Source organism: Protopterus annectens, chromosome 2.part1, assembly GCF_019279795.1.
Source record: "Protopterus annectens isolate FY-2018-M chromosome 2.part1, PAN1.0, whole genome shotgun sequence".
NCBI lineage: Eukaryota > Metazoa > Chordata > Ceratodontiformes > Protopteridae > Protopterus > Protopterus annectens.
Genome location: NC_056729.1, coordinates 408,852,274 through 408,877,236, shown reverse-complemented (window position 1 = coordinate 408,877,236; position 24,963 = coordinate 408,852,274). Strand labels below are relative to the sequence as shown.

Below are 24,963 nucleotides of genomic sequence, written 5' to 3'. Positions count from 1 at the left end.
CGTGCAGATGATTGTAGAATCATCTGCATAATGGCTTGTAGTGCCTTGAGTAAGAGTGGTATGGAAGTTGTTAATGAATGTGCTAAATAGAAGGGGGCCCAGTGTGGATCCGCGGGGTACTCCTCTAGTTGTGTTGAGGAAGGGTGAATAGGATTTTTGGCATTTGGTGGATTGTTGCCTATCAGTGAGTTAGTTTGAGAACCAGTTTAGGGTTGGGGTGAGGTACCTAATTTGGATAGTTTGGTGAGCAGAAGGAGATGGGATACCATATTAAAAGCTTTGGCAAGGTCAAGGAAGAGTGAGGAGATGGTGAAGCCAGCATCACGAGCCCTATTTACTGTGTCCATAAAGGAAATGAGAGCTGCACTAGTACTGGTTGAATTGATTGGACTCCAAGTGCAGTGTTATAGAGGGTTTCACAGTACTATAATGTTATGTGCAACTTTTATTACTTTCAGATTGAACTGCCTGCGTGTTGTAGGTTTTTTGTCATAATTCTGTGACTTGTAATTGCAAGTCTTGGAATTACTAAAAAAATAGCAAACCTAAAGGACAACGTTAGCACGTGACAAGGAATTGACATGTTATTCGCCTTTATTTTATTTTTTTTGCAGCCCACAACTCCCCTGGTACTTACATATATGAACTCTGAAATTACCATACCTTGGAGGAAAAAGGAATAATTTAAGTCACCTTGATCTCTGACTTAGTATGCATATATACAAGTCCCTGTTTTTACTTGTTCATTCTCCCTGTTCTGGGGCTTGCACTCCATCTTGGAATTTAAGACTTACCTGTACCAAATGATTTGAAAACGAGTAGGAGGGTGCTACATTCAGACAGGAAGTATACTGAAAGCAAGGGTCATTGTTGTCATCAACACACTTTACATGGGGTCGGGGGCGTCACATCAGCATTAGTTAATTTGACTAAATTGTCTGTTTAAGAAAATAATTAGGATCAGCAGACTAACACAGTAGTGTACAGAATAGTAAACAATACTTTGTTTTGTGTTTTTTTTTAAGTTGACAGTCTCTTCTAATAATGGTTTCATCCTGTTTTAAAGTAATACTTTTATTCACATTTTTTGTGGGTGTAGAACTTCCCAATATAAAGTGCTGTGAGAAAAGGAAACTGAGAAAATACTCACTGAAAGCTGCTTCATCCTTCTGTGCAGCCTTTATGGTGGTGTATTTTCCTTTCTAATTTCATCTTATTTTAACACTTTTTATTTGTTGCTGTGTATTACTTTATTCATATGACATAGTTCAGGATAATGGTTTTCCTACTCTGAAAATATGATGCTAATATATGTTGTTACAACAGAAATTATTCCTTAAGCATGGGCAGATTTTTTTTACTGTGTAGTTACTGTCTTCATTCTTTTATTGCAGAAAGAACCCACTTCATTTCCATTTAATCACAGATGCCGTAGCCCGCTTAGTGTTGAGTACCCTCTTTCAGTCCTGGATTGTGCCATCTGTCCAAATCAGCTTCTACGATGCAGATAACTTAAAGGTGATGGTTTCATTTTCCATATCTGGAAGTTTTTATTTGACTTGGTTTATTAGGAAGTGTAATGATGGAAATACAGATTCAGAATCAAACCTGAGCATTTTTGGCTGGTGGGGAGTGCTTTTTTCCTATTGTGGGGCTGATGGCAGAAATTGTTTTATCTCTGATGGGAAACCAAGATCTGACAGATGGAACTAGTATATTTAGGAAAGATTTGTTTAAAAATAAATGTACATGTAATTTGTTTTAATTGCATTTATTCTTATGTGAAATGCAAGTTGGAAAAGTGTCAGGTAAAATAATTGTATATGCTGTTGCGATTGTTGTTGAAGGATGGAAAGCACCTCATTATACAGCATGTTATTTATCCTACAGTAATGAACTGTAGCACACTCTACCCCACCCCCCTAATCACTGAACTGAGCCATGGATGTATGTGTGATTGGTATGATCTAAGTATCACAGCAGGAGGACTGGATGTCTTGATTAGGCATAGAGGTATTTAAGGACACAGGTGCATTCTACTCTGTTTAGTACTCTGTACCTGAAACCAGTTTTCTCTGCAGAGTACCAGCTCTGTTTGCCACTTCCAGCGATGTATGTTACTGGTATCCTTGAGACTACATAAAAAATGTTAATTTGGGGACCCACCACTTCAGCAAGCCAGGTGTCAGCCTGTTCTTCTGCCACTGTTTCTATAACGTGAACATTTTTTGCATCACTTTGAACTACAACATTTTTTATACCTTTCAGGAATTTGAAAGTGTTCACTGTACTGCCGCAAATTTAACTCACCAGTAAGAACAGTTTTAGTTACTTATGTTCCAATTTTATTTGTTTATTTGGTAAACAAGGTAGAACACTGATTTCTGTTGACCATGTTTTTGGTTCAGCCCAGGTCCATGGACATAAAAGTAGTGCAAATAAACAATTAAATTAGTTCATACAATTGAAGTAATAAAAGATAAATTAGTAACAAGTCAAAAGTAATTGGTAAAAACTGGAGTAACATTTAAGAGACAGTTAAGTAAAGCACAGGAGTCATGAGTGTACATTTTACTCGTAAGATGTGGGACGTTTGTTGGGCACAGATTATGCCACATTGTGGCTGAGAGACAGATTGAGATGCAGAAAGACAGCAGTGAGGTTGAGATACACAGAAAGGAAGGAGCAGGAGGTAAAATCAGATGGTTAGTGGTTGAGGAAGGTTAAGATTCAGGAAGCAAGAGACTTGGACGTTGCAGTGCGCTTGTTTAAACGTGGATTCTTCATTCTTATCTGAATGTTTAAAGGAGGTTTTGGATGTTATTTGGTTATGAATAGACACCCAGATTATTGGAATGTGAACAGAGAATGCATGGTTGGTGCTGGTCTTGTTAGTTTGTGGTGAAGTAAATGCTGATACAGATGTTAAACTACAGGGAAGAGATGGTCTTTCATAGTGTCTGCTTGCAAAATTTTAGAGTGTAAAGACCAGTGAACCTAGTGATGCGCTGTCATTTGTGGTTTGGGTAGCCACTGGATTTTTTTAAGGTGATTCAGTGGTAATCTCATTTGGGTGAATGGTTAATGAATCTACAGATGTTGTTAACTGTAGTTTAAAGAGTGCTAAGGTTTTTATTGAAGGCAGATGCAAATATGGGTTGGGCATATTCAAGCTGATGAAATGGTAATCCTTTCCGTATGGTGGCTGTGAGGGATAGAAAGCAGATTTTCCTTCCCCAGAGTAGTAGTCTTTATGTGGTGATTGAATGTGGTGGTAATGATCAAGTGCTGGGTCTAGCCAAATTCCAGGACATTTGTAGGAGTGGATTGTTTGTAATAATCGCCCTGTGTTGTGGGAAATAGCTCAGTCACCTGGGACATTGTTGTGCTTTTGTGGAGTTCCAAATAACATGGCTATGGTTTTTGTAACTTTCAAGATCAGTGTGGGATTGTCAAGCCAATGGGCTAAGGGTGGAGAGGTCTTACTGTAGAGAGAGAGGGTAGGTATGTAGATGACCATATTATCAGAGTATAGAATAATGAGTAGGCTGGGGCCGGGGGTTGAGTGTTAGTTTAATAAAGAGGGAGAAAAGAGTGGGTGAATGCACTTTTCTTTGTGGAACTCCTTTGGTGGTTGGGGCTGTGGGTGAGAGAGTGAATCCAATCTGCACTTGAAAATGTCTGTGAACTAATCTACTGCTTAAGGGCTAATACAGGGTTCAAGCAGAAAGTCCAGGAGAAGGGAGTAGTCAACTGTGTCAAATGTTTTGACCAGGTCAGGGAAGATGGTTCCTTTCAAAAAGACCTTGTCCTTTTTGAAGAATGTCATTGTTATGATATGTAGGGTAGTCCTTGTTCTCCAGGCTGACCAGAAACTGTGTTGGCTTTGTGACAGGATTATGTATTACTCCAGGTAGTATGCTATTTAGTTGTAGATTCATTTCTCAAGTATTTTGCCTAAGGCAGGAAAGATGGTAATGAGCCTGACATTGCTAGCTTTGAGTGGGCTTGGTGATTAGGGAATTGGTGTGATTCTGGCAGTTTTCCATTGTGTCAACCTGACATTGAGTGATGCAAAGTCCTATGAGTGTTTAAGGGGGTGTACAATATGGTATTTTCATATACAAATGAACCAGGGCTCGAGGCCATCTATGCCTGGAGGTGGGTCAGTGGTCTTTTCATGTACAAATGAACCAGGGCTAGAGACTGTCTATGCCTGGAGGTGGGTAAGTGGCCTTTTCATGTACAAATGAACCAGAGCTAGAGAAAGTCTATGCCTGGAGGTGGGTCAGTAGGAATTTTGTCCAGTTCCCATAGTATTTCATTCGTAAGGATGGTTGTAGAATGGCGGGTTATTTGATTGGGATTCATTAAAAAGTTATGTGCAACAGAATTCGGTGTTAAGTGGAGGGCAGAGAAGAGAGGTGAATTCTTTTAGAAAGTCTATTTGAGTGGCATGTCTTAAAGTGGTTTTGATGGCATCTTTCTGATGGGAGTGGCCCATTAATGCTTCTCGTAAGTTTCCATTATTTTTCTGGCTGTATTTTAGTTTTAGATGGACATTTTCAAGGTTACTTTGTGTCTTTTGGTGGCTTTTTAGCTAGGTTTCTTGGAATTATGAACTATTGTCAAGAGTCCGTTAAAGGTGACTGTTTCCAAAGCTTCCAGGCATTGTCCTTAAGTTTATAGAGATATTTGATCTCTCTGGTACTTCATGTGTTGTTAGATGGCTTAATGAGCCTAGTGACTTAGGGAAGTGCTTGTCTTGGAGTTTTAGGAGTAGGTTGGTCAGAGAAGTAGTAACAGTGGAGGGGTCAGAGTTACACAGGTAATTATGCCACTGTAGGGTATCAAGCTCTGAGTGTAACTTGGCTAACATTTTGTTGTGTCTTGGAGCTTTTGATAGGTGACAATGTCTCAGTACTGGAAGATATCCTATCTTGGCTTTCTATCAATATCAGCAATGAAACTATTATCATGGGTGACACAAATATTAATTGGTCTTCCATTTATTCCCCCACACACCCCCTAAACATTAACCTTTATAAATACTCTCAGCTCATCAACCTGACTACCAGGCCCTCTAAAGATTTCTCCAGTGGCAGTACCCTAGATTGGATATTTGTCTCTCATCCCCACTATTACACTGACAGTGGAACTCTTCCTGACTCCCTAGTGACCATCTTCCCATCTTCACTAAACGTCTTCCATGTCCACTACAAGCAACACATAAATACATCAGCACTCACAACCTAAAAAACTTCAACCCAGCGACCTTCTCAGACTCCCTAAAATCAATAAATTGGAACCCACTAAAAACTCTACCCCTGGATAATGCTGTTGCATACTTCAATACAACTTTCCTAAATCTACTGGATAGTTTCGCCCCCGTAAAAAACAAAAGAATACAAACAACACCGCCCCCTGGCTAACAAAAAACACACTAACTGCCATGCGACTTGGAGACAAAACCTGGGCACGTTACCAAAGAAACAAAACTACCTCCACCCTTAATGAATTCAAAACTCTTCGCAACAAAGTTAAAAACTCTTCGCAACAAAGTTAAAAAGCTTATCACAACAGATCGACAAAACTACTACTCCATACTCCAAAACAACCATAAAACCAATCCTCAAAAATTCTGGAAAGGCATCAATAACCTCCTAAAACCTGGCTCAGCAGAAAACCCAAGCCCAGACCCAAATGCTCCAGATATCAATCTGCCACCCAATTCAACTCTTTCTTCTTAGGCTCTATCTCTAAACTAACCACATCCTTCTCCAATAACTCCTCACCCTCTATACCTGCATCTCTCCTCCTACCTCCCCCTTCATCTCCTACCTCTCAACTCCCACCTTTCTCCCTAAAACCCATCCCTACCTCTACCATAAAAAAAGTCTTGCAAAAGCTAAAACCATGTACTAATGCACCTGATAACATACCCTCATCCTTCCTCAACATAGCTGCCGAAGGCATTGCTTTCCCCATCAGCATCCTAATCAATCGCTCTATCCAAGAAGGTCTTGTTCCCACACTCTGGAAAAGAGCTTTCATCATACCCTTGCATAAAGGAGGCAATAATAACAATATCACTAACTTCCGTCCCATAGCCATCCTTTCTCCTATATCAAAACTCTTAGAAAAATGTACCCATCTCCAACTCCTTCCCTATCTCCTAGATAATAACTTACTAACTTCCACACAACACAGTTTCAGACCCGGCCACAGCACCATGACTGCCCTCCTTTCCTTCCTGGAAACAGTAAATACAGCCCGAGATTCTGGCTCCATTGTATCGACCCTCCTTCTCGACCTCTCTAAAGCCTTCGATACTATATCTCACAGCCTTCTCCTAACTAAACTATCTAACCTAAACCTATCCCCTGCCTCTCTCAATTGGTTCACCAGCTATCTCTCCCATAGGCAAAAAGCTGTCAAATGGAAAACAGCCATCTCCTCCTTCCAGAACACACCCACTGGTGTCCCCCAAGGTTCCATCTTGGGTCCTCTCCTCTTCAATATATTCATAAATGACTTCTTCCACTCAATTCCCCATGCCAAACTTATTCAATATGCAGATGATTCTACAATTATCTGCACAGCCACATCCATTCCCACTCTCTTAAAAGTAACTCAAGATGCCTTCTCTACCACAGAACAGTGGATGGAAAACAATCATCTAGCACTCAATGCATCAAAAACCAAACTTATGGTATTTCCTCCCTCAAGAAACGCAACCATTGATAGAAATCTACTCTTTATCATCAGCCAAAACAACACACCTCTTGAACTAGTATCTGAAACCAAACTGCTAGGGGTCCAGATAGATGACCAGCTTAAATTCAATAGCCATCTACAACTAAACATAAAAAACCCACTACAAACTTGGCATGCTATATCGACAAAATCTATTCCTCACTATATCTACTAAGCTCACTCTTGCTACAACATTCCTCATGCCTTCCCTTCTATACGGCGCTCCTCTTCTAACAAACCTACAATCATCCCTCAAAACAAAACTGTCCTTCTGTTATAATAAAATTGCCAAATTTGCCACTAGTCACAAAGCATCTACCCACCACTGTGTATCTCTCCACAAACTAAACTGGCTTGAGCTTCCTAACTATCTCTCCTTTACTCAGCTCACCTTTGCTCACAAACTCATTTTCCATCCATCCCTCTGTCCCTCACTCAGCTCCACCTTTAAAATACACATGCCACAAAGACTCCTAAGATCTAATAACCAAAATATGATAGAACTGTACAAACCTCTTCACTCTCCAGGGAAAAACCTGCTTTCCTTTGCCCTGGCACACCTATGGAACTCCCTTCCCCCCTCCATCCGCACCACTACTAACCTCCCAGCTTTTAAACATCTAACATCCTCCTGGGAATGCGCCTGCTCCCACCCCTCATAGCCTAGTCTGCTCCCTACAGGCAACCATATCATATATAACCAGATACTGTAAGTAAGCAAATGCAATAACGCCTAATAATTCGTAAATTCTAGTATTCCACTCAAGATACTACATATTTACTACAGCAATGCTATGTTTGTTATACATAATGTAAACAAGGTATGTTGGTAAAACTTTTAAGGCACATTTACATTTTTGTAAACAAGGTAGTCTATTTGCAGCTGCTTAAACATTAAATTCTTTGCATTGTAACCACCTGTCCTCAGTTTTTGTCTTGAACCCACAATTGTCTACATTTGTGAACCACTGTTATAGTTTTGTTACCACTGTTTTTGACAAAATGTTTTAATATGATTGTAAGTGTTAGTGTGAACTTCTGTAATCTTTTGTATCTTTGTTTTGGAGCTTTTCTCCCCAGGACTCCACTGAAAAAGGGATCTTCTGGCCCAGTGGACAATCCTGGTAAACCAACTATAAATAAATAACTGAGATGGAGAAAGTTATGGGGCAATGGACCCAAAATAATTGAGGGCAGCTCATCATTTTATGTTTATTGGTAATGGCTAAATCAAGCAGAGACTGTTTGCTGATGAGAGGTTTGACCAAGTGAAATGAGTTGATAATTGAGTAAGGCTGAGTTTATTAGGGTGAAATGTATGTCAGAATTTCTTATTATTTAGGTAGCTGATATTAAAATCTGAGGTGATGAGGTTTGTCTGGGACTTGATAGTGTCAATTATGCCTGGGAGTAGGGTGGAGAATGTATGCCCTACAGATATTTCCAGAGATGTGACCTCTTAATTTCAAGTGACTTATTTTGTTTTTAATTTAACTAAGTAAGTTCCATTAAACCTTAGGTTCATAGGCAGGTACTAGGATATCGGCCCAAGGGCCTACATAAGCCTAGCCAACAAGGTTCCCTGGCTTACGCCACCCAAGAAAGTTATTTTCCTGTGCCACTGTCGAGCAAAGACACAGAAGTGATCCCCGGAGTGTATTTCCTATTTCCCATCCACTCATCAAGATTTTTTTGTTGAAGAGTTCTAATGAAGAACTTTGCTTGACATATATGGGTAGCCTGTTCCAGAGTATGGGAAGTCTGTGGGACAGGAATCTATCCCTCCAGCATGTCCTGTTTATTGTGTTGACAAGATTTAGGTCCCTAGAGCGTGTAGCTCTGGGGGATTTCTTTAGGTGTAGCATGTCCAACAGCTCTGGGTTTGACATAGCTTTATATGTTAGGCAGAGATCACCTCAGAGTAGACGATATGCTACGGAGTAAAGCTGGAGTTTTTTTACACTGTCAGTGTAGGGCATTTGTTTGAGGCCAGTAATCCTCTTTGTGAAGTACTTCTGTGGCCTTTCCAGCTGCTGCAGATGTCTTGTGAGGTACATTCCAAAAGGGGCGTTGTACTCTATAATGGATCTAATGAGTGTCGAGTAGAGGGGAACAATGACCCATTATAGAGTACAATAGGTCTAATGAGTGTCGAGTAGAGGGGAACAATGACCTCTTTTTTCCTGGATGAGAACCCTCTTTTATGATGAGCTGTGCCATGTAGAAGGACTTCCTGACTACTGTGGTGATGTGACTATCAAAGGAGAGACTACTGTCCACCTGGGTCCCAAGGTCTCTTATCACACATTAGGTGTTAAGTAGATTGCTGCCTATGTGGTAGTTCATGGGTACAGAGGTTTTACCAAAGGGGATGACATTGCACTTTTTGGCATTGAGCTTGAAGCCATGGCTCTGACACCAGGCATCTGTCTCAGCGAGGCCCTTTTGTAGGATGTCCACATCATTTGGGGACTAGACTATGGCTCCTAGTTTGCAATCATCTGCGAACTTCGTTAGCCAGAGGCCTTCTGTGTTAGCCTGTACTTCAGAGAAGTAGATACCAAACAGGAGAGGTCCCAGGATGGAACCCTGTGGTACTGCACTTGTCACTGCTTTGAGGTCAGATTTGGAGTCTGCAACTTTTACAGTGTGGGTTCTGTCAGTGAGCCAGTTGGCAACCCATCTTGTGACATAGGGATTTATACCTAGTTTAGTGAGTTTAGCTATAATTCCAGAATGGGGGATGGTGTTGAAAGCCTTGGCAAGGTCAAGATAGGCTGTGTGAACCACCTTACCCTCATCTACGGCTTTGGTGACTGCCTCAAAGAAGTCGATCAGGTTCAGGAGGCATGATCTGCCTTTCACAAACCTGAACTGGGTGGGATCCAGAGTTTGGAGGTTACCAATGTCTTTGTTAATGAGTTCCATGATGATACATTCCATGGCCTTGCAGACCAGGCTCATCAGGCTAATAGGTCGATAGTTCCCAGGATCAGTGGTGGCTTACCCTTTGTGGAGTGGGATAACTGTTGCTGTGCACCATTCAGTGGGTGCAAAGCCTGATGTGAGGCTGCTATTGAACATGGTGCTTAAGTGGGGAGCCAGTTTGTTCTGAAGTTCATTTAAAACGGATCCTGGGATGTTGTCCGGTCCCATGGATGCTGTGTTTTTGGCTTTAGAGAGTGCAGCTTTTACCTGCGTAGTTGGCCAGAGTCCATTTTTCAGGGGACTGCCTTGGACTTGCAACTTCTTGTGCCCAATAAACAGTATAAACAGTGCCCAATAAACAGTATAAACAGTGCCCAATAAACAGTACTGTGTAAAGCAGTTCTTAAATTAAGCACACCAAAATGAACCATTGCACAAGTACTAACAATTTACATTGCTTGAATGAAATTAATTTTGTCTATAACAAGTAAATGTAACTATACCTATTTGCTCATGTGCAAAGAAATGTGTGTACTGCTACCACTTCTTATAGTTTATCAAAGAGGAAAAGAAGTTGGTGAGTTGTGTAAGCATAGGTCTGAACACAATTTGCCTTTAGTTCAAGGGTTTTTGCAGTTATTGCAGTTGTACGGGCATAGTAGTTATTTGTGGAGGACATTTCTGAAGGCTAGATTAAGGGGGGAGGAGGCATCTTTTGGATTTTGGCAGTTATCCCTGAGATGGGAAATGTAAATAAAAGCCTGTCCCCTCCTTTAGTGGCAGTAGCTCTGGTAGTAAAAGTAAAAGTGTCAGTGTATCTCTTCCTACTTTTGGGGTGTATCATGGCAAAAGAGGAGGAGAGTCAGCCTTAATGTAGAAGATAGACATTGCTTTTAAGTTAGTAAAGTAGACATAACCGATTCTTAATCAATTCTAAAATTACATCTAGCCTAACTGGCTTAGTATTGTGTAGTAGTATCTTTCTTTTGGTACTCCAAGTACAACCCCTATGATTTTATTATAAGCAGATGCAAACTTGTCCAGTTCAGAGTGGTTTAGCCGAGTGAGGTTAGTGCTTCTAAGATTCACTGTTAGAATCAAGCTAACCCTGGCTAGAGATGACCTCAAAAAAGGGATTAAGGATTCCCCTACTCAGATCAGTCCCAGCTTTATGTGGGCTTCTGACTGCCACTGAAACTTGTTCTAAGTGGGTCCAGTATGATAAAACAGTGTGAGTCCAGTATGATAAAACAGTGTGAAGTAAATGGAGTGAAGTGTGAAATGTGAAATGAAGTATATATTTTTAAAAGTTTTAAATTGCAGTATACTCACATTTTTTTTAATTTTTATTATATATTTATTACATACGATAATTTTTTAATGCACATATTTTTTGTAATGGTGTTATATGGTTATCATAGATTTATTATGGCTTTTTTATATACATATATATATATATATATATATATATATATATATATATATATATATATATATTTTTTTTTATATATATGTTTATTGATTTAGGTATGCATTTATAGTAGCATGTATAAGATGTGTGTTTTACAGTGTTACTGCTGCTTTAATTAATTACATTTCTTGGATTGGTCCATTTGTAATTGTTATGCCCTTTTAAATGTGAGGCAGTTCATGGAGATTGTTAGTCTGATGAAGTTGACTGTGTCCGTGAAAGCACTTACTACTTCTACTTGTTTTATTAAAGATATCTGCTGTGTGTAACCAATGTGTTTTTCTTAGACTTTTGGATCCTTTTACTTGTTGGTTGCTTTATCCGGTGGTGAGGGATTGTTTTATTTTATGTTGCTTGTCACCCTCTACTGGACATGGCAGAAGGAACTGGTGCAGTATCCTTTGCTGAGGTAACTTCAAATGTTATACAATTGAACACTAGAGACTGTGGGAAAAGAGTGAGTGAGTGGCTTGATTCCTTGTTAAATTTACAGATGAATCCTCTGTTGTCAGAAGATATATACACCTGCCACAAGGTATGCAGAAGATCAACTTTAACCAGCAAGATAATTTTTTGAAGTCCTATAGAACACTTGAGAATAAGCTCTACAAATACAAGCGTCTGCAGTGGCAGCGCTTTCATTTGGAGGCTTCTCTCAAGCTAAATATCACCTCAAGAGGGCTGCGGGTATTAACTATTCCTAGTTATGGGCAAACCTATCCAGAGCTTTTAAGGCAGTGGCAGATTTTAAATTTGGAATGCAGCTCTAAATACATGCTACTTCTGATAGACTTTTTTAGACCAGAAGAGCTTGAGCTGCTGAAAGACATACATCACCTACAAAACGAAATATTGGACACTTATCCTGTGGATATTTTAGGAGACAAGCTAGACAGCCTGCATGACCACATCTCTATGTATGAAAAGAGATTGTCTAACACTAAGACTCATAAAATCCAAAGGGATCGCAATGATTTCAGAGATGGCAACGTATTCTCTTGGAATAGAGAGAAAAACAATATGGATATGACATGGCGAGACACAGGAAGTAGGCGAGGCAATGATAGCACAACGGTGGAGCAAGCTGTTCCAGTTCAACCTGCCTCAAGAGAGGCATTGAATGTTACTGTTACTGCTACTAATTTGACCCACAACGTGGTGAATAAGAGATTGCAGGATATCCCCACTAATATAAGCAATTGTGAAGAGATAGAGGGCAAGTCCTTTTCCAATAAAGAAACTGCACCGGCTGTTGAGCTAAAATATACGGCAGCACCATGAGTTAGCCCCAGCAATGTGCAATGTGCAACCTGTAGCAGCTGCATCTGGCACAACACAAGGAGCTTTTTTATTGCACAATCCTCTTCCTTTAAGAGGGAGGTCAAGGAGCCGAATCATGAATGGCAGAGTACGGCGCCCACACAGCATCGACGAGCAAACCAGGACTGGGAAGAGGGCTAAACAGGTCTAGTATTCAACATTTCCTCCCCTAATTTAACCGAGACTCAGTTGACTTTGTTAAACAGAGGCCTAAGTTTTGTTCCAGCTCAGAAAGTTGACCTTGTGAATGTATTGAAAGAACTTAAGCTTTTTGGAAGAACTGTAACTTTGAAAACTATTTTTCAAGGGAATACGTATGAGCAGTGCATTTTTAAGAAACACAGTGTATTTATCCCTCCTAATAATCCTGTTATTGATTTGTTTGTTGATGTGTGTGAGAAGCAGCTTAGGGATAGGTTTGCTGAAAATGATAACGCATTTTTTTAATTTATCTGCATCTGAACAGGATTTATTTGAACTAAAACGCTTGACGTGTTGAAATACGCCCTGCTGATAAAGGTGGAGGCATTGTTGTACTAGACAAGGATGTACATGTTCGAAATATGATGGATCTTCTCTGTGATGGTACCACGTATGATAATATCTAACTTGGATGTTAAGGCCATTATTTGTTTGTTTGTGTCTTTCAGCTTTTCATGGTTAGGGGTCGCCACAGTGGAATTCCGGTCCGCTAATGATTGGTAGTTGATTTTTACGTGCCGAGTTACCAGCCCTGACGCACAACCTTCAACGAAGGTACGCCCATTCATGCTTGTCTCCACGCAGAAGACACTCTAGCTGAGAATCAAACCGGACAGTGTCTTACTGTGAGGCGACAACGCTACCGCAGCACCACCACCGCGGGATAAGGCCGTTATTGATAAAATACAATTTTTAGTGTTTGACTTATTTGTGACTGGTATGATCTCTGAGACACTTTTTGAATATTTCAGTGTCGAGTTTCCTATGGTTCCCATAATGTACAGTCTACCTAAAGTACACAAAAATTGTTAGTCCGCCTATGTGCCCGATTGTGTCTAGTAGGGGATGGGCCACTGAGCCCCTCTCGATATTTGTTGAGAAAAATCTGCATCCTGTCTTGAGTGAATGTGACACTGTTTTGAAGGACACTAAGAATTTCCTTAATGATTTAGGAATTTATTTGGAATCATTAGATGATCCATGTTGGTTAGTGACTCTGGATATAGAGTCACTATTTAAAGTTATCCCTAATGCCTGGGGCATTGAGAATATAAGGGAGTTACTACACACTAGGAATGTGCAGTCAGGAAAGGCAAGGCTAGTATATGCATTGTTGGAAGTTATTCTTGAGAATAATGTTTTTATATTCAGAGACGAGTATTATATGCAGAAAGTTAGCATGGCTATGGGCACTGCCTGTGCCAACAGCTACGCCAACTTATCTCTAGTACAGTGGGAAGTCAATAATGTCCTTGCTAACCATGTATTTTCCGAGTCCATTGTGTGGTACAAATGGTTTGTGGATGATATTTTTTTGCTATGGCATGACACTGAGGAGCATCCGAATGAATTTTTATCATATGTTAATACTGTTAATACTTTTCTTAACTTTATTTACAAATATACTAACAGATTGAATTTCTTGATGTGAGAGTAAATAGAGACGTTTCACATTTAGTCTCTACTACATTATATAGAAAACCTGTTAGGAAGAACAATGTCCTACATTACATGCTCTACTATAATAAGAAACGTACAGAGGGGATAGGATCTGTCAATAGTAGTGAGATGAGTACACTGAGTAGGAATAGTGATGGTAGTGATGTACTTAGGATGCCTTTGACCTTTGCTAGCAACATACATGTGGTATGTGATGTTATAAAGAATAACTGGGATACTTTATCTAGTGTTAAGAAATTGAGTGGAATTTTAGGAGACGTACCACGTTTTACCTTTAAGAACAACAGATCTTTGAAAAGTCACCTCTGCTATAAGGCTGTAGGCACCCATAAGCACATCCAATCAGATAGACTTGGTACTTACACTTGCAGGAGATGCATAGCTTGTTCCCATATCCATATTGGTAGACAATTTATACATCCACATATGGGATTTGTAATAGATGACAACTTTTATGCTGACTGCCACACTAAGAATGTGGTGTATTTCAGCTACTGCGTAGAATGTTTTGCCTTTTACATAGGCAAGACTAATTGACTTCTAAAAGATAGGATATTCGAACACCTGAGAGACATCAGGAATGTTAGAGAGTAGTGCATTGGCAATGCAAGTACAGAGAGAAGGTTCCGCACATAAATTTAAGTTTCTTGTGTTTGAGATTGTTTCTGTGAATAAGAGAGGAATTTGAACAATAGTACTGAAGCTATAGAACAGAAATGGATACTATTATTCTAAGCTGATAAACCACCTGGTCTCAACAGTAAGGTATCCCTCAAACCTTTTCTAAGAGCCAGGGCTCTTAAGCATTAAATGAAGTATATTTTTTAAAAGTTTTAAATTGCAATATACTCATATTTTTTATATTTTTATTATATATTTATTACGTACGATAATTTTTTTAATGAACATATTTTTTATAATGGTATTATATGGTTATCATAGATTTATTATGGCTTTTATATATATATATATATATATATATATATATATATATATATATATTTTTTTTTTTATATATATATATATATGTTTATTGATTTAGGTATGCATTTATAGTAGCATGTATAAGATGTGTGTTTTGCAGTGTTACTGCTGCTTTAATTAATTACATTTCTTGGATTGGTCCATTTGTAATTGTTATGTCTTATTAAATGTGAGGCAGTTCATGGAGATTGTTAGTCTGATGAAGCAGAGTGTGTCCGTGAAAGCGCTTACTACTTCTACTTGTTTTATTAAAGATATCTGCTGTGTAACCAACGTGTTTTTCTTAGACTTTTGAAGTAAATGGAGTGCCTACCCTGGGTGACAAAACTCTAGAAAAGTTGACAGTTTAAAAGCTGTCACACAGTTGTAATTACAGTAACTTATAAGCAGCATACAAACAATGTGGGAATGGTGGTGGCAAATGGGTGCACTGCCAAGGGTGCCAAGTTTCCCTGCTACAGCTCTAAGTAGGTTTGTGAATGCTCGAGCAGAAGTCTTAGATTCTTAAAGGTCTTTACTTACTCAGTTGTGGAGTAAATCTTTCATGGTATAGAAGCAGTTCCAGTATATTTTTGTTCTACAAGATAGCCTGGACTTTGTTTCAAATGTGTTGCGCTTCAGTAAGCTGGAGGAGCGCCATATATGTCTTTCTGTTCAATGTTGTAATATCCTTTACATATGGGTTGTATTCCACCCAAATGACCCAATGTCCAGCCTGTGTGCAAAAGCTTAGAGCCACCGCCTGCACTTGGGATGTTGGACGTAGGCACAGACAACGTCAGCCATAAAAAGAACATTAACACATACCATCTTCGGAACATTTCTGCCGCCATCCAGAAAGGTTGACTCGTACATTCGGTCTGCCATTGGATCCCATTAGTTTGTCTTACAGCTTCAGATAAGTACCCCATAGAGGATTTAATTGCAACTGACTTTTGTTTGTTAATGACAGCCAGGAAAACCAAGTGTAGGTGTGCAAGGCAAATTCCACATAAAGATCTTCATGAGTTGTGCTTGTTTTGCTTAGGGCCTACTCATGACCACCAGTCCTGTTCTGTTTTTCAGGCATGTGTTCTCAAAACATTGAGCGGTCGTCTGTCAGCTTTGAACTTATACCTAGAAAACCAAAGACTCAAACATCTGACTAGGGACAATATGGAGGGTTCCATGAGTACTTCTGAGCCATCTGTAGAGAGGAAGATCAACAAGGTTAGTCCAGAATCCTCTTTAGCTGTGCCTGCTCCCTCCGACATACCTTTTGAGGTTATTGAAAACCCAGCAGTACAATCGGGGGTAGGGTCCACTTCTTTGGTGAGCACCAGGATGGAAGCCATCGGGGTGCAGATACCAGTACGTCCAAGGCTATGCAGATATCCAGTTTGGATGACTTGGGTGAACTGCAGCAAGTGATTGCAGAAGACACAAGAACTGCTCCAGCTTCCTTGTCCAAAGAATTACCAGTGGTTAGGCCTATGTCTGCCTTCTCTCTTCAACAGGAAAAGCCTGTGAAAAAGTAGCAAAAGCCTAGGCATGATGTTCATCATGTTGCACTGTTGCAGTCATTACTCTTGGGTTATCCTGCTGGCAGGCTACCCTCAGTCGGCCAGAATTCCAAAGTCTAGGTCCAGCGTCGGTTGCTGTTGCCTCTTCCCTGACGTCAGTGCACCAGGGGTATAAAAGATGCAGCCAACGCCATTTTCTTCAGTCTTTCTTGCCACGCGGTGCCTGAAGCAAAAGCAGTTCGCAAGTGCCAGTCGGCCAACTCCTGAGATAATTTCAGAACCAAAGTCTTCATTAAAGCTAAGTACCCTGTTGGGGAAACTTTTTTCTTGCTCCAGACCGATGTCAGAAAAAGTTAACAGTTGTATTTCTTGTGGGAATCAAATACCTCATAAGGATTTTAACTCTTACTGTATTCCTTGCGTAGGCCCTGATCACAACGTTGCTAGCTGTCAGTTTTGTGCTAGATTTAACCAATGCACTATCAAGCATCGGTTCGATTTTGCATTTCATTACTTTGGCCGAAGATTTAATTATATAATGCTGTCAGACCAGCTGACAACCGGAGTTTACAAAAAACGCAAGGAAAAGGATAGGCATCCGAGGTCCAAAACCGATGACGAGACCTCTGCTAGGCCAGTCACCGGTTCGCCGGTTCTCAGTGAGGCACTTTCGCAGTCCATGGCGCCCGCTACCTCAGAGCCACAGGCCACTTCCGACTCCCACGTGGAGCCGACTGGGCCTCTGGATACTCAAGGTATTGGACACTCGGAAATCATTCCCTCAGATGGGTCCGGAGCCACTGAGCAGGCATCGGCTTCTGAGGGTGTCTTCAGACCTACACAACTATATATTAAGCTATCTTCAGCTTCAAAGACTAAAGCAGCTCTAAAGACAAAGAAACAAGTACAGCATTCTCCTACTCAGACTTCCATGCCTAAAAAACAGATGCTCAAAATGGCCGAAGATCTAATTACTTTGATCAGGGGCTCCCATCCCCCTCCTGATAAGAGACCTAGGCAAGAGACAGAGTATGATTCTTCTGATCAGGTTTCTATTTCCTCTAATTCTTCTTCTGAACAGGATTACTCCATGCTTCCCTATGAGGATTCTGATGCTGAAGAATCCATTCCTTCAGCCTCTCCTCCTGAGGATTATTCTTTTGGGGAAACTCTGCATACCCTGAGGGAGCATTTCCACTGGGAGAGCCAAGATTATTCTGAGTCTAAGAAAAGGCTCAGAGACTTTCTGCTACTTCCTCAGCACAGACTCCTTGCTATTCCTCCTGTTCTAGACATTGTAGATGATGTATTTTCAGAGTCCGGCCTGTCCCCTGACTCTTTACCCCCTGCACCTGCTAAGCCACACAGATACTACAGGGTCCCAGATTCTCATAAATTCCTATATAAAAACCCTGCTGCTGACCCAGAAACTATATATCAGGGTCCCAAAGGGGTTAAAGCTTCCACTGCAAAAAACCCTGTCCCCTCTGATAGGGATTCTAGGGCTCTAGACAGATTGGGGGAAAAAGTCCACACTTCTGCTACCCTGGCTGTAAGGGCTTTAAATTGTCAGTTTCATATGCTTAAATATCAGCAGTATTTAATGTCACTGCTTAAACAGAATTGTTGGCAAATACTGAATGCTCAGAGAACAAGGAATTGCAGGATTTATTGCATGCAGCTGAACAAGTGGGAAAGCATACTTTGCAATGTGGTTATGATTCACTGGAGGCCTCTTGCAGGGCCGCAGTTACAGGTTCTGTGATTAGAAGGCATGCTTGGTTAAAGTAACAGAATCTGCCTGATCATATTAAAGCAAAATTATTAGATGCACCATTACAGCATGACACTTTGTTTGGTACTAAAGCAGAAGAGGTGTTGAAAAAAATGGAGGATAAAGCAAAATCCATGCAGACAGTCAAGGATTTCTTACAGGTACAGCTACCTAGGTTTAGCAGGAACTGGCCTTCTAAAAATTGGTCCTTTCCAGTGTCAGACAGACCACAAAGAGGCAGATACAAGCATCCCAGAGGCAGATCTCAGCCCCAAGGCTCATACAGGCCTAAACAATGGGGTGTTCCTACCTCCAAAAGCAGAGAAGACAAATCACAACCTTACAGGAAGCAGTCCCAATGACTTTCCTCTGCCAGATCCAAGCACTTTTCTTTTGGCAGCCCCCTTAGGGGGAAAACTAGCACTTTTTTCATCAAATTGGCAAATAGTTACACAAGACAAATGGGTCCTGAACATAGTGTCCCAAGGCTGCAGGTTCCATTTTCACACTCTACCAAGGTCAAAAGTTATGCCAGACCTGCCACACCATCAATGGGCAGAGGCACAAAAACAAATTTCAGCCCTTATGGACATGAAGGCCATTCAGCAAGTACCACAACAAGAGCAGGGGCAAGGATTTTACTCCAGACTTTTCTGAGTACCCAGAAAGGACAAAACCTGGAGACCAATACTGGACCTGTCTTTACTAAATATGTTTCTGGAAGTTCCAAAATACAAGATGTTGACTGTACAGCAGCTACTGCCCATGCTGGGCAAGAAGGCTTGGCTCGTACCTTTGGACCTAAAAGAGGCATATCTGCATGTCCCAGTCAGACATTCTTGCAGAAGATACCTCAGATTCATAGCTGGCTCAATGCATTACCAATTTTCTGTACTGCCCTTTGGCTTATCTACTGCACCCAGGGTCTTAACAAAATGCCTGGCACCAGTAATTGCGTTTTGCAGACAAAAAGGAATTCAAATATATCCCTACTTGAACGACTGCCTAATTCAAGCAGAAAACAAAGACATTCTTCTAAAGCATCTGGCATTTGTAAAAAGATTACTAATTGGCCTAGGGTACACAGTAAATGAAAATAAATCAAAACTTGTGCCCTCTCACGCCAGACAAACAAAAGCAACTGACTACTTACTTCAAGAAATTGGCAACAAAAACCCACTTATCTACAAGGAAAATCCTGCAGGCCTTGGGTTTCATGCCATCCTGCATTCTACTAATTCTATATGCCAGACTGCATATGAGGAAACTACAATGGTGTCTAAAAAGTGTTTGGACTCAGCATTGCCACAGCCTGGAGACAGTAATTGCACTCATTCCCTGCCTGCAACAGGAGTTTCGGTGGGCAGAAGCCTGTCACCACAGCAAGGGTCTGCCATTCAGTTTACCCACAGCCAGACAGACACTGACAATGGATGCATCAGATTATGCCTGGGGGGCCCATATGGCAGGAAAATGTATTCAGGGCACATGGCCTGCAAACCAGATGCATCTTCACATCAATCAAAAAGAGATGCTAGCTGTTCAAAATGCCCTGACAGCTTTCAAGGACCTGCTTCATCCAGGACAGTTACTGATAAAGACAGACAACACTACGGTCATGTGGTACATAAACAAGCAGGGAGGTACACATTCCTACCCCCTCTGCAGACAAGCAATGACATTATGGGACACAGCATTGGCTTTTCAAGTTCACCTGCAAGCACAATTCCTGCCAGGAAAAACAAATACTCTGGCAGATGAACTAAGCAGAAACCTCATGGATCCCCACGAATGGAAACTGGATCCACAAGTCTTCAGCATGATAATAAGGAAATGGGGATGCCCAGACATAGATCTATTTGCCTCCCCTCACAACTGCCAGTTGCAGAGATTTTGCATAAAGATTTATCACAAGCAAGCATGGAAAGTGGACGCCCTATCCTTCAGCTGGAAAAATCTAACAGTATATGCCTTTCCTCCACTGCCTCTCCTTCCCAGGGTACTCCTAAAGGTCAGACAAGAGAAGCCAAAAATGATACTGATTGCACCAGACTGGCCACACCAGCACTGGTACCCAATCCTAAAGAGCTTGTCTCAAGGTCCAGCATGGATATTGCCTCAGACTTCTCACTTGCTGACCCAACAAAACAATCAGATCCTGCACAGCCAACTCAGGACCTTAAATCTGGCAGCATGGCAGATAATGTAGCCATTCAGAACACTCATCTTTCAAAAGCTGTTATGGATGTTATCTTGGAGGCCAGGAGGCCCAATACCAGAAAATCTTATGCAGAAAAATGGAAGAGATTCTGTGTTTGGAACCAGGAACAAGGCATTGACATGTGTGTACCAAATATCCCTCAGATTTTACAATACCTAACTGAGATGCTGAACAAAGGCCTTTCTTTCTCATCAATTAAGATTCATGCCTCTGCCATTTCAGCCCATTACAATACGGAAACACCTATCTTTTCTCATCCTCTAATAAGGCAGTACCTCAGAGGGGCCAAAAACATTAGGCCTCCAAGGAGAGCACCAATTCTGGCCTGGGACCTCAATTATGTTTTGGAAAAACTCACACTGCCTCCCTTCGAGCCAGCATCAACAGCAGATATAAAATTCTTATCCTGGAAAACAGCTCTGCTCCTAGCAATAACTTCTACAAGGCAAGTCTTGGAGTTACAAGCACTCATGGCTGTGAAACCTTTCATCATTTTTCATCCAGACAGGGTTTCTCTGAGGACAAACCCTGCATTTATGCCTAAGGTGGTGTCCAGTGTGGCCCTCAACCAAACCATTCACTTGCCTACCTTTTATCCAAATCCACAGAACAAGGGTGAGAAAATTCTGTATTCTTTGGACATACACAGGCAGTTACACTTCTACTTGTACAGAACTAAAGCTTTCAGAAAAACTGAGCAACTTTTAGTGTCATATGCTGCATGATCACAAGGAAAGGCTATCTCAAAACAGACTATTTCTAAATGGATAGGCCATTGCATCCATTTCTGCTATTTTCAACATGGCAAATCAGTGCCTAAGGGCATTAGGCCTCATTCCACCAGAGCAGCAGCCACTTCAGCAGCCTTCCTCAGAGGAGTACCAACCAAAGATATCTTAGAGGCTGCAACGTGGAGTTCAGTGCACACCTTCACAAAGCACTACCACTTACCTCTTTACTCTAAGTCCAGAACAGGCTTTGCCACTGCAGTTCTGCAGGGCCTCATAGCCTCTCCTAATCCTATTTAGCCCAGCCACCCATCCTCAGCTTTGAGATTCAACCCAAGAGTAATGACTGCAACAGTGAAACACAATGAACATAATACAGTTGTGTACCTACCATAAATGTAGATGTTCAAGTGTATTCACTGTTGCAGTCCAGGTTATCCACCCACCATCCCCCTTTTTCTTTGCTGTGATTTATCTGCACTTCTGTATCCTATACAAACTATTTGGTGTGTTTGCTTGTAGATGAAGGAAATGTTATTTTTGTGCATGCATTTTTATTTGCATATTTTTCTGCCTACCAATTTGGGGGCACCTGACATCTGGGGCAATAAAAACTAAAGAAAATGACGTTGGCTGCATCTTTTATACCCCTGGCGCACTGACGTCAGGGAAGAGGTGACAGCAACTGATGCCGGACCTAGACTTTGGAATTCTGGTCGACTGAGGGTAGCCTGCCAGCAGGATAACCCAAGAGTAATGACTGCAACAGTGAATACAGTCAAACATCTACATTTATGGTAGGTACACAACTGTACTTTCTTGCTCCTCCTACTCCAATAAGGGATTGGGAAGTTTTTTTGCAGGGCCTTATTTAAGGCCCTGATGGATTTGAGGCCTGCAGATTCACCTTCTCCCATAGTGGGCCCGGCCTTTGCCTCTTCTCCAGTGCAGCCGTCCAGGGTCCAGTGCCTTATTTCAGGACAGCCTGCAGAACTTCAAATTCATGATGCAGATTCTGAGGAGTCTTCATCTGATGTAGACTCTTTAGCATACTCCACTCAAATTCCCTCTCCTCTGGAATATGCCTCACCAGAAGAGGAGTCTAATAGGGGATTCGCCCATGGAAGAGCTTTCCTTTAATAAAATGAGGGAGTTTTTTTGGTGGAATTACTCTCAAATCTCAGAAGAACAGAAGAGGTACTATGACCTTCTACAGGTGGAGGCCCCTGTACCTTCAGCAGTCCCTGCAGTACTGCCAGCCTTTTTAGAAGTTTTCAAGGCTGCATCTAAGACCCCTGACTCCCAAGCACCTGCCCCAAATAGACCTGATTGTTTCTGTGTAAGTTCCCTGAGGATTGCACATTTCTTTTTAAATCCCCCTCAGCTGATCATTATGTGGTTTACATTACCTCAGATAAGTCCTCATGATTGTCTCTTCCACCAAGTTGCTCCTTTCTGATAAGGAAGGTAACATTTTGGAAAGGTTGGGCAAGAAGTTATATACCTCTTCCACCTTGGCTATTAGGGCAATTAATTACCAGACACACATGTCCAGATATGCTCTGGCTTTGCTTACTCAGGCCACCCAGGGTCTTTCCTCTTTGCCAGATTCAGAGGCTAAATCTCTAGCCCTTCCTCTCCTATCAGCCTGCTCTCAGGTAGCTAGACACTATGTAGTGTAGTTACGATGCAGTGGAGGCCTCTGCCAGAGCAGCAGCTTCAGCTTCTGTTCTAAGAAGACATTCCTCGCTATGTCTCTAGGCACTTCCTAATGACATCTAGGCAAAATTGCTCGGTGCTCCTCTTGGCATTTCCTCATTGTTTGGAAAAGCAGCTGCATAGTTTCTTAAATCACTGCAGGAAAAAGGTAAGGAACTCCAGGATTTGAAACACTTATTGGTTTTGCCAGTACTGAAATTTCATAGAAATTTCCCTGCAAAAACTTCCTTTGTTAAGAAACCTGCTCATTCCTCCACTTCTTTTCTGGGACTAGACCCCTCAAGCCCACCAGGAGGCACCCACAGGCAAGGCTGTTACTCCTACAGCAGCTCTTGTGGCCCCTCCTCAGCAGTCGTTTCAGCCCAGACAAAGTTCTCTGTGATGCCTTGCATCCTCTTCCGAGTTATACCCCTTTGTCCCTTTGCCTCTTCCTTTCCCTACCAGTTTGGATGGAGATCACTCAGGACTCCTGGGTGATTTCAGTTATCCAAAATGGATACTTTATGACTTTGAAGACCCTCCCTCCTTTTCAGGAAATAGTGCAACCTCCCTCCAGTCAACTGCATCTGTTTCTCTTGATTCTAGACCAACTTTTCAAACAAGGCATCATTCAGTCTGTCCCTTAAGACCAGCAGTGAAGGGGATTTTACTCCAGGATGTTTCTAGTTCCAAGGAAAGATGGCTATTGGAGACCTATCCTAGATTTCTCCCTATTCAACACCTTCCTGGTGGGTGCCTTCCTTCAGAATGCTATACCTACCTACTCTTCTGTCCCTAGTTCCTCCACAAGCTTTCTTAGCTTCTCTGGATCTCAAGGATGCATACCTGCATATCCCTATACACACCCTCCTCAGAAGAGTTTTGCGCTTCTCGGTGGGTTCTTTGCACTTTCAATTTTTTGCCTTGCCCTTTGGTCTTTCTACTGCTCCAGGGGTATTCACAAAGTGTCTAGCCCCAGCCATTGCATATTTAAGGCTGAAAGGTCTTCAAGTTTACCCATGTCTAGATGATCTGTTGTTTCTGGTCAGCAGCTCAGACCTCTTAACTCAACATTTCAACCTAGTCATTACCTTTTTTTGCAGGCACTGGGTTTCAAAATAAATCCCAAAAAGTCATGTCTCACACCTAGTCAGAATCTTGTATTCCTGGGCTGCAGGTTTTGCACAGATTTGATGTTTTTTCTTCCTGTGGAGAAAGCAACCTATCCCAGGGCATTCATGGAGGCTCTTCTGCCTCTTCCTTCCATCACAGCGAAGGAGTTTCTGAGACTGTTGACGTTCATGGCTTCTACTATTCTCATGCTGCCCTTTGCAAAGCTACACATGAGAAAGTTCCGGTGATTTCTCAAGACAGTTTGGTCCCAACATGCTCATGCCTTAGATGACATGATTCCCCCCTCCTTCCCTGCCTGAAAGCAGAGTTAGGTTGGTGGATGCAACAACTCTATAAGAACCCCGGCCTAGATCTTCAGGTTCTCCATCCAGCTCAGCAACTCTTCACATACACCTCAGACTTGGGGTGGGGAGTAACCTTTGCTTCCAGGAAAGTTCAGGGCCTTTGGCCCCCTCAAAACAAAAAGGAGCTTTACTTTTAGCCTAACAGATCTTTCACCCTCTATACTTGCCAGGACCCCTAAAGAACCTCACAGACAATACTACGGTTCTTTTGTACATAAACAAGTGGGGGGGGGGGTGAAAATCTTATCTCCTCTGTCATTTGGCCATCAAAGCTTGGGAACTGACTGTCTTATACAAGGTAACTCTACAGGCTGTGTACCTTCCTTCAACACATAATTCAGTGGCAGACGCATTAAGCAGGTCAATGACACAATCTCATGAGTGGATTCTCCACAGGGATGTGTTCCTAGACCTAGATCACTGGTGGGGTAGTCCAGAACT

General features: G+C 41.5%; 2 protein-coding genes across 3 annotated transcripts in view; one reads left to right on the top strand and one right to left on the bottom strand.

The window, feature by feature from the left end:
• The window catches only part of NAF1 (nuclear assembly factor 1 ribonucleoprotein), a 1,472,570-nt gene that overhangs the window by 1,062,135 nt on the left and 385,472 nt on the right, over nt 1–24,963 (bottom strand). The gene's annotated exons all lie outside the window — the stretch shown is intronic.
• The window catches only part of LOC122794083 (LARGE xylosyl- and glucuronyltransferase 2-like), a gene marked incomplete at its 3' end in the record, with an annotated part of 516,130 nt that overhangs the window by 369,574 nt on the left and 121,593 nt on the right, over nt 1–24,963 (top strand). Inside the window, 1 exon segment of the mRNA XM_044062221.1 lies at nt 1,395–1,518. Within this exon segment, the coding sequence (XP_043918156.1) occupies nt 1,395–1,518 (124 nt within the window).